At 35.0% G+C, this 11,458-nt stretch overlaps 1 protein-coding gene across 1 annotated transcript; it reads right to left on the reverse strand.

The window, feature by feature from the left end:
• Positions 1-1,051: 1,051 nt before the first annotated feature.
• LOC131621496 (cytochrome P450 76T24-like) lies at positions 1,052-2,876 on the reverse strand. Its single transcript, XM_058892547.1, has 2 exons — positions 1,973-2,876; positions 1,052-1,859 (listed from the first exon to the last, which is right to left on the reverse strand). Exons 1-2 carry the CDS (start codon positions 2,864-2,866, stop codon positions 1,254-1,256), a joined length of 1,500 nt encoding a protein of 499 aa, XP_058748530.1. The 5' UTR covers positions 2,867-2,876; the 3' UTR covers positions 1,052-1,253.
• Between the last annotated feature and the right edge of the window lie 8,582 nt (positions 2,877-11,458).

Consider the following 11,458-nt stretch of genomic DNA (forward strand, 5'->3'; position numbering starts at 1 on the left):
ATCTCTTGTTGCTTGCCCTATACATGCTTCAACATGGATCACACTTAATGAGTTAAAACTTAATTGTTGTATATTCAGTCATTTTAGAATTTCGATTGGACTGATTTGTACACTCAATTTCCATTATGCTTTAAAATTTGATTCATTTACCTTCGAGTTCTTAACCGCTCCAGCTTTCCTAATTCAAAAGTTTCGCCCATCTATATCTCATGTTCAAATCCTTTTGATGGAACAAATACTATAGATTTTGTAATTACTGACCAATAGATAGTTTCAATGTACAGTTTAGTCCACAACTTATTGCTACATTTTTTCCATAGACATGTGTGGGTTCCATGATTTTCTTTGAAAGAGTCAAAGACAGTTTATATTGGTGAAATTTGATTTACTTTTAGAGAATAAAAATTCAGCACAAACAACGTCGGTTGTGCTTAGTATCATTGAATATATACAAATATTTTCCTTTGACATTATTAAAAATAGGGTAAAATTAGTTCATGTTTATGTTTAGGGATAGCAGTGCAGTTAGTTTGTTGTTCATTTGTCTCTTATTTATGTATATAATGTTGATTATATATGATACGATTTATTATTTTATTTATTCTGAACTAAACAAAGTAAAGGAGAGCACGGGTTAGAAGAGGAAGAGAGCCATTCAAGTTTTATGGAATGGCATTCCTTTTGTAAATCTAAGAAAGTATTAGATAGGAAGGTAGACATTATTTGGTTAGCAACTTCATGGGCTTTATGGTTAAGTAGGAATGGGGTTTGTTTTAGGGAAGAGCTTTGGAGCTTTGACAATGTTGTTTGGAACATCAAAGCTTTGGTGTGGAGGTGGTCTTTTTGTGGAGAAAATACTCATCCCAATTTTTCTTATTATGATTTCGTCAAAGATCCGATCCGGTTCTTATCATAATTTCAATTAGTTTGTATTTTTTCCTTGTTCTGGCTTGTGCCCCCTTTTGTAAACAGGTTGGTGAACCCTTAGTTCACCGGTTTATATTATCTTGTTTACTAAAAAAAAAAAACAAACAATATATTTTCACTACACAATGCACATCCATTAAAGAAAGACTGACAATTTCCAACATATAAGTAAAGAAAACAACTTCATTCAAGCAACTTGTTTTCTGTGCTCGGGTCAAACCTGATTCTCCTAACTAGATGTATTTTTAGTGGTTGCTTTATTTCTTACATAAATATTTAGTTCTAAAAGCATCAGCTCTATCAAAATTAAAGTGTAACTATTTTTTTCATTCTTTGATGGGAATAGCCATGAGAGGCTTGACTTTGTGCAAAGTAATCCCAAATTTTTCAGCCATATCCATGTCTTCAAAATTTACCTCATCAGCTATCTTCCAATCAAATTGGTAAAGGAAAGTGGCCAGCATGGTATGCACAATCCTATGAGCAAATGAAACACCAGGACACATTCTTCTACCACCACCAAAGGGAATGAACCCAAAATCTTCTCCTCTAAAAACCTCTCCACTTTCCAAAAACCTTTCGGGTTGAAACAAATCTGGATTAGCCCAAGTACTTGAGTCTCTTCCCATGCACCACACATTCACAAGAACTTGTGCATCTTTTGGTACCCTAAACCCGCATAAGTCGACATCTGATATTGATTTGTGAATTAATATAGGGGCTGCTGGATGCATCCTAAGGGTTTCTTTTACTACTGCTTGTAGGTAAGGAAGCTTATTAATATCGAACTCTTTAGATTCAAATTTGTCTTTATTGATAACTCGTTGAAGTTCATTTCTTGTTTTCTTCAATTTTTCTGGATTTTTTAGCAACTCTGCCATCGCCCATTCAACTGTTACCGATGTTGTGTCTGTTCCAGCCACAAATAAGTCCTGCCACATAACAAGGAATAAGATGTTGTAAATCCATAACATTCTTTTCAATAGTTTTGGACGAAATTCCAGCTATGTTGAAATAAATTTGTTGAGTTGAATTCATTTCTTACCAGAAATAGATGTAACACATCATGCAGTGTCAATTCAGGATCTTCCTTTCGGGTGATATCGAGCAATAAATCTAATACATCAGTTTGTTCTATTCCATAATCTTTCTTTTGAGTACTTCTTTCTTCAAAGATAGACTCAAAAAGTGTAAGCAACTTCTCGTAATACTTTTTCATCTTTCGTTGCAGGCCCTCCGGATCAATTCTACGAAAAATAGGATAATAGTCTGCAATATTAGGCTTTGAAACATCAATCAACATAGAGGAAATTACATCTCGAAACTTTTGAGAAGAAGCAGAAGTAAAACTAGCCAAGTCAATGGAGAAAAGAGTGTTGGATAGTGAGTTAAGAGACGTAGAAAATGCAGCCTCACCAATATCAATAGCTTTACCCTTTCTACAATTTTCTTGCAAGTAAAAACCGAGTTCTTTCAATTTTTGTAAACGGAGAGGTTGAGTGGAATTAAGAGTTTGAGAAGAGAATATCTTGGTGGCACAAAGTTTTCTAAGGGTCTTCCATTTTGGTGAGACAGGCATGAATATAAGAGAAGCTTTGTGATGTGAAAGTGCTTGGACAGATTGAGGTACAAATCTGTGAGATAAAGCTTGGTCATTTGTATGAAGTGCTTCTTTGGCTATTTTTGGAGAGGAAATGACCACAGTGGTGATAGTTCCAATTTTAACCATCATAATTGGTCCATATGTTTTGGAGAGTTTAGTGAGTGATTGGTGGAGTTTGGAAGGACCAAGTTGCAATATGTTTCCTATGAATGGATAACTAGGAGGACCTGGTGGGAGCCTTGGAGATTTTGTGTTTTTGATAATTAGGACAAAAGCTATGATATGAATGAATGCATAGAGAAAGAAAACGAGAGAGACAAGTTTTATCAAGTCCATGCTTTTTTAATTACTTTTTAAGGCTTTGATAAGAAAAATGAGAGTAACAATGTTTTAATATATATAGAAAAGGGAGTGGGTGTTTGAGTTTAGAGGTGTGCAAATTAGACAAAGGGAGTCAACTTTTTTTTTTCCTTCCATCTTTTGAATTTCTAATAAACTTCCAAAATTAGAAAAAAAGCTCTTCAAAATTTCTACAAAAACAAAAAAAAGTCTTACTATTATTATTATTATTGGAGATTGCGAATTCAACCACAAGAAAAAGTAGCCTCCATTTTATCTTCAGTTAATTAAATTATTTGTGTTAATAATAATAATAATAATAATAATAATAATAATAATAATAATAATAATAATAATAATAATAATAATAATAATAATAATAATTAATAATAATAATAATAATAACTAGTATTTTGAAATATAATGATCTTAATATTAAATTGTAAAACTAATATATACTCATTAATTCAAAAATTAAATTTATATATAATAATATAAGATATCTTAAATTCTATACATATTTAGGCAAAACAACTATGAAGACTTTTTTTTTTTTTTAAAGAAATAATATATTAGATTGGATAAGTGTAATAATAATAATAATAATATTATTATTTTATTCATGAATAAGTAAATATGAAAGAGAACAAAAATTTCAATATGCATAAAAAAAAGTAGAGTGAGAATATAGAGATAATGGATAATGGAAATTAATGGGCGAAATGACTGTTAGTAACATTAAAAAAAATAAGTTTTAAATTTATAAAAATATGTAAATTAACAAAATTAATATTGAAAATTAGTAAACTAATATTATTTTCAGTGTCAAATTGTAGGTATAAAAGTAGTGTGAAAATATAGAGAGAATGTATAGCGGGAATTAATGGGGAAGTGATGCTTCTTAATACTAATAATTAGGGGTGCAGTTTATGGACTTTTGGATCAAATTCTAGACATCAATTGTTATTACTCAATACTCACTACTCAATACTCAATACTTGATTAAAAACATGATTCAATGGCTTATGTAGGCTTATGCATGGTGCATAAGTAAAATCCTTATGCATATTAGCCAAAGCCGATAAAAATCTATGCACCATGCATAGATTATTATGGACCCTTGGATCAAATTCCAGACATCAATTGTTATTACTCAATACTCACCACTCAATACTCAATACTGGATTAAAAACATGATCCAATGGCTTATGTAGGCTTATGCATGGTGTATAAATAAAATTCTTATGCGTATTAGCCAAAGCCAAGAATTAGTACCAGACTTATAAAAATATGTTAATTAAAATAAAGCTAACAAAATTGATATTGGAAATTAATAACTAATATTATTTTGAGCTTCAATTTTATGTAAAAAAATAGTGCGAAAATATGGAGAGAATGTATATTGGGAGTTAATGGGAGAAGTGGTGATGAGTAAAACAAAAGAATTAGCGTTGATCTTATAAAATTATGTCAGTTAAAAAAATCTAATAAAATTACTAAACTAACTTTATTTCATTTCTTATTCATTTAAACATATGGAATTTTGATCTTCAATTATTTAATTGAAAAATATATTAAAGAATTAGAAAATTTCTTCACCCACCTCCTAACCTTCTTACTCACTCCTGGTGAATTTACAACACTACCCCTTGTTTTGGAAGTTCATTTTCGAAAAGGTACTTTTTTTTGAAAAAAAGGTGTTTTCGGAAATGTATCTCCGAAAACGTGTTTTTTTTTATATAAAATATTGATTTCGGAGATGCATCTCCGAAATAAAGTTACATTTTTAGAAAATGTGGTGTTTCGGAAGTTCATCTCCGAACGCACCCCCCTTGGAGAAATTCGGAAATGAACTTCCGAATTTATGTCTGGACAGAAGAAAAATGGAAAACAACAACGATTCGCTTTATTTAATCGGGTGAAGATTTCAACGATAATATTACTGAAAATTAAAGTTACATATTGTTGAACACGGGTAGGTGGGGATGAGTCAACATTTTGATTACGTCGTCCGCCGATCTTTGAAGTTTCGCGTCCAACTCGATCGGGCCTTTCGAAGAAAATCGGTCGAACGTTGTCCACAAAACCGCTAAATCTTCGTCGTTCTTGATCTCAAAAGGTGTGAACTTAATGCCTCCCTCGTCGTTAAGCGATGGCGAGCGGTACTCGAGCTTGACAACCTTTCGATTCTCGGGATAGCGCAAAAGCGTGTTGAGCGACGGTATCAACTCCGCAAACGGCGTGTCGCGCGAGAAGCGAAATTGGAACGGCATCGGGTAGCCGGTTTCAAAGTAGACGAATGCTAAGTGGGGGTAGGTTTGTGTCATTTGTGTTTTGTGGTGTGAAGAGGATGAAGAAGAGTGTGTGGTATTTATAGACTTATTGGAGCATTGATGGCCCAACAAACCTTATCCTGCCTCAGGGGACATTTCGGAAATGAACTTCCGAAAATAGGAGGCAGAAAAGCATATTTCGGAAGTTCATTTCCGAATTATGCAGAAACAGACATAAACTTTGCACTTTGTTGATTGCTTAGTGTGTTGTGTAAATTGAACAAATGAAATTGACATTAAACATAAATTACACAAAGATGACATAAAACATACTTATATTATATATGTATTGAATCGGTCCGATTTTACATGATAAACAACAATACATACAAAAAATGATCGTTACAAACAAAAACGATCCGGAACGAACTAAAATTCACCGAACCAATCGGTGGATCCTAAGTCCAAAATAGGCACGTCCTTCGACCGCTCTCTATTTTGCTCGCGCTCTTGGCTCATCATTTCTTCAAACTCCGCCATTCTTGAAACGAAAGGATCCGGCCAAGTCTCCGCCTCATTTGAACGATGTGCGGTCCATTGACAACAAGTAGCCGGTATAGGACACCCCGGTTTCAAAAACACTTGGACGAAGTGCCGCGATCGTAGATACCCGATGCATATGATCCGGCCCGACGAGTCTAATGGCGGTCGACTATGAAGTGGAAAGAAAGTCTCACTTAGTCCAAACCTCGTCAAATCGACGCATACAATATCATAGGCACTTGCTATTAGATGACCCATATCGGGGAATGACATCCACTTCGAGACCGGAGCGATACCGGTAAGTGATGGAACAAGTGAATCATGAATTTTCGCAAACTTTTCTTGATTTTCATATAGCCGGCCGTAGATGTCCCAATACGAAGTCAACTCCGCAATGAGTTCCCGTCGGACTAAAGTGTGATTATTTTCCCCTTTACCGAGCAAACCCACAACGGCCCGATATCCACAATTGCCGTCGCCGCCAACATCAACGATGTTATCGATATATTTGTGCATAAAAAGTGGCATCTCATCAATGTAGACAATTGGTGATTTTTTGATCGGCGGTGTGCGAGGTGGATTCGAAATACGGGCTCCTTTGTTACCACTACACTTAGACTTCGGTGTCTCATGAATTTCCGGGAACGATGCATCCACATGTTCAAAATAGGAAGGAGATCGTTTTGTTGACGTGTCATCTTGTGTAATTTTGGACTTTTTCGGTGCACCTTTCGTTTTAACCGGTTGAGATGGCGGTTTCAAATCGGTGGTCTCCGGAAATGCGATCTTTCGCAATTTTTCTTTTATGTGCATTTTTGTTGTGTCATCCGCTTTAGCAAACTTCTCCATTATCACTTCCAACTCGTCGGAGATGGTGATTTTGGAGTCATTTTCTTTCGGCGGGTCAAAATCATCAAAACGAAGTTTCTTCCAATGGTCGGCTACCTCATCCATGCGTATGGGTGAATTCCAATTTTTCTTTTTTGCAAGTATACAAGCACACGGAAGGCCATATGTAGTTCTAATGGTGCACCCACATAATGAACTATCCGTCCCCGTGGTCTCCGACCGCTTAGCTTCATGAAAAAAAAATTCAAACCCGTTAGAGATATGTTGTAAATCAATTGGGAGAATAGAATTTGGCCCTTATACCGGTGTTCCATAACCGTCTTGCTCCGACCGAACGATGTTTGAATTTCATTGTGTTGATTTTCAAGCATTTGGTTCACGGTGTCCCATCCGCGACACAAATCTCCATTGCTATCACCCAACCACCTCTTGAAGACCGCATGTGCGGATTCAACTCGGTTAGTCGTGGTGCAACCAAGATGTCTAACCCGATTTGTCCAAGCGCACACGACTTTTTCTCTAACTTTGTCAAGAATGGTGGATTCGACGTAATGACAAAAAGTCTTAATGGAACCACACAAAGACCTAAAGTGTACCAATATCTTGGTATAATCCTCTTCGGAGTATGCATCCAAAATTCCCCTCCATGCCGACATTATCCTATCAACCACAACACCGGCTTTGACAACTTTACCGTTTTCATCCGGCCTATCTTTTGTCCCAACCACGGGTTTCAACTTGCTTCTCACGTTGCAAGTTATGTGATACCGGCAAAGTAAAGCGGTAGATGTCGGGAAGACGATATCGACCGCATTCATCAAAGCATTGTACGTCGAATCCATGACAAGAACGGTTGGAAATGTGTTGAATAATTTGATACTTTCGGGATGAGTCCAAAAAATATCACGCACCGTAACTTTGTCCTCGGAGGTTCGGGAGCTTGAAACATAATTGTTATCGCCTAGTAGTTTCAAAAGTTGTTGCATTTCCGACCGAGGGCCCATATTCAAAACCTTGAGATTGTGCCGTTCATTGTAAATTTGCTTGATATTTGAAACGCTATCCGGTTTCTTACGCTTCAAATCGGCAAGTATGTTGCGAGGCGCCACTTTGACTATCGTTAGGTCCGATATCACATTCCTCTCTTCGCGGGACAAACGACACGCCATTGGATGCCCGTGTAACTTGACATCCAAGGCATGATTATGCATTCCACAAATTACGGTTAACCGCCACAAATCATCAACCCTCCGAGTGGCACGCAACTTAAACGGACACCCGCACTTTCTCGATCCTATGTCCTCATGTTTTAGCACCCGGTTTGATTGTACATAACTACCACCCCGTTCGCAATTCAAAACAACGAAAGCTTTCCGCCTACTATTTCCGTTGTCCGACCTTAAAATAACAATTCCAAATCCATGTTTGTTAGCTTCCTTCCGAACCCAATCAATCAATTGTTCGCGACTACCGAAGCTCCGATCATTTGTAAAATGTTGCCGAACATCGACCGCATTGATCATAGGAGTAACGTCAATAACCGGATCGTTATTAACGTTGACAATTTCTGGAACTAATACTCCATCGTCTTGCACAATGTTGTCCGGATGCACCATACCTAACAAATGAATAAATTAGCAAAATTGACCAAAACTGTTTTTTTTTTAAACTGCCAGGGCATATTTCGGAAGTTCATTTCCGAAATTTTTTAGGTAATATATTTCGGAAATGAACTTCCGAACCATATCAGTTTTCAGCATAAATTTGTTGAATCAATGTAGTGAAATAGGGGATGAAATGAGAGATGTTTACCTGAAATTGTAGCTTTCTATGCTCCCTTTAACGTGATCAACGGTTTGAAACTTGATTTTAGGGCGAAAAATTGATGGAGATTGATTGGGTTTTAGAGAGGGTTTTGAGAAGTTTTGGAGAAAAATGATGAAATAGTGAAGGAGGGAAATTTGTATATGCAGCAACAGTTTCGGAAATGAACTTCCGAAAATATGCACGGATTTTGAATTTTTTTTGACTTCGGAAATGCATCTCCGAAAACACCAAAAAATTGGTGTTTTCGGAGATGCATTTCCGAAGTCAACAAAAATTCAAAAAAAAATATAACTTCGGAGATTCATCTCCGAAGCAGGGGTAGTTTAGATTTTCCGCTGGGGGTGACCCCCATAGGGAGGTGGGTAAAGAAATTTTCAAGAATTAATACCAGTGTTCAATTGAGGAATATTTACAAATTACATGAGTTTAAAAAAAATCTATAGAAAAAATGGCCTTTATCTCTTTTGATTCAAAATTCTTATTGTCATTTTTTCCAATCACATGTCGGTAATAAAAACAAAGTATAAATTTATTATAAATAAAAAATAAATATAAAAAAATAAATAGATATTTAACTTAAAAGAGGTGGGCTAAGGAAAATTTAAAAATAAAAAAAATAAATATAAATTCGAAAATTTTGAATCAAATGAAATGTAATTAACTAAAAAAAAGGCAGCTTAAAGGAAATGAAAAGGTCGATTGAGTCAAAATTAAATATAATAAATAATAATTAAAGTTTTTATGTAAATTAAATAATTAATTAAAATTAATAAATAATAAAATAATAATAAATCATTAAACAAATATAAAAATTACGATAATAATAATAATTAAAAAACCACTTCTGAAACCAAAAGAATAATTTATTATCTATTATAACAAAGTATACTACTAATTAAAAACATCTCATTCACCATTACACTTAATTCATCATAGTTTAAACCTACAAATATAATAAAATTGTATTCATATAATAATAATAATAATTATTTTTATTTTTATAAAATTATTATAAAAAGTTACTGGAAAAAGATGACAAAGTTTACACCTCACCTTACCATGGTTTTTTTAAATACCATATATTCCTTCTACTTTTAAATATAACTAAGGGAAGACTTATTTAGTACATGCATCGAATCCTAGCAAATGTTGTTTATATTTTTATCAATAATATAAGAAAAGTATTTTTTTTTAATTATTGGTCTGCATGTGACACGTGGCATCTTGAGAGAAGAGAGTTTTGGATTTTTCAACATTCTGATTTTTCTATCCCACGTTAGTTTTGTTCCTTCTCCCTTCCACCTTCCATCGGTTACTAATTTACTTCCCTCAATTAGGAAACGATTTAACAAAACACAATTATGTTTATCACAGCGGAATAAGAAACATCATCAACATAATCAAATGGAAGTATAATCCAACACCAATTAAAATAGAGAATTCTCATAAATCTCTATAACTATCGTCCCCAGTGTTACCAGATCAGAGCATGACCGACACGATCCAACATAAACGGATAAACTCTACGAGTCATCCTCACCGAGCACTAATGCCGCTACTCCTCAATCTGAAAATGACAACATGTAAGGGTGAGTCTCATTCTCAATTAGTAAATATTATGCAATTCATAAGCAACAAGCATCATAATATACCGTTCACCCAATTATACACATTCAGATTCACCTCTATTATTCATCAAATCACACAATAATAGATTACAACACAAAACACAGAAATCCACACAATCATGTTATGACAAAATGCATATGACACAACTGACACTATGCATGTGGTACAAAAATTCGTGAATCACATTCACAGGACTTCTCTCTATGATACTGCCCTTCAATCGCTCACACCCCACATGGGCACACGATTAACCTCATCGCTCACACCCCCATGGGCACACGATGACTGCTTACTAATCTCCGCACAATGGGAATTAGCCACCAACGATCCACTCATCAATGGGATCCATCATCAAATGCATATGAATGAATGAAACACACATAACATACTTATAAACATCACCGAATCACGATGAACAACTCATCTCAACACCACATCACCAATAAGTATGTACATGTTTTCTCCATCATTCAAATAGCCATGCATTAATCACAATCACAATATTAATCACAACCAATTCATCATCACATCAAATACATTGTCATACCTATCTCATATGCACACAATGTTCAATTCTCATCAAATAATTAAATCGAGTTTTAAAGAAATAAAGTCGGCCACCGCCCATATTCATCATTCATCGTATAAAACATTTAATTACTTGCACAACGCCCAAAACGGCACTAAGAAATGATACACGGATCAAAAGATATGTTATTTTAAAGTTTAGAAACATTCTCGTTCAGCAAGGTTCGCTCAGCGACGCAAGGCAGAAGCGAATCCTTCAGACCTCCGCTTAGTGGACCTCTAGCGACGTTCAACATAAGCGAACTACGTTGGGACCTCCGCTCAGCGGACCTGCGATTTCAGCAATTCTCAGGTCTGCGACAGACCCTGCGATTCCACCTAGTTTCAGTCCAAAATCGACATCACATACAAGCATATAATCATCATACATTCAATTATACACCACAAAACATCATTTAAACTCATTATTAACCAAATAGTTCACACAATTATCATCAATTCAATCCAAAATAGAACCACCTAACCTAACAATCCCAATGTCTAATTGAATCAAACCATACATCAATCTACCTATTACCTAAGACCACATAAGAGATACTAAAAGGAAGAGTCCCTCCTTACCTCGATGAATCTCTTGAATGCTCTCCTTCCGGTTTCACGTTCTTGCCTCTTTCTCTTCTCTTGCCCTTTTCACATGTTCTTCCCTTCTCTCCCCAAATGGTTCCTTTTCTTATTTTATGAAAATAAAATAAAAAATGATTATAACTTAGTAAAAAGGCCTAACCAAATAGCACCCCTCTTTTACTAACATCACACCATAAGCCCAATAGCTCTTATTCCATCATTTTCCAATTAAATCCAAATAAAATACTAAAATTCCAATTATTTAATTTAAATCCAACTTAAATTAATAAATTGAAATTATGGGGTGTTACAAGTC

The sequence above is a fragment of the Vicia villosa genome, linkage group LG1, assembly GCF_029867415.1.
Source record: "Vicia villosa cultivar HV-30 ecotype Madison, WI linkage group LG1, Vvil1.0, whole genome shotgun sequence".
NCBI lineage: Eukaryota > Viridiplantae > Streptophyta > Magnoliopsida > Fabales > Fabaceae > Vicia > Vicia villosa.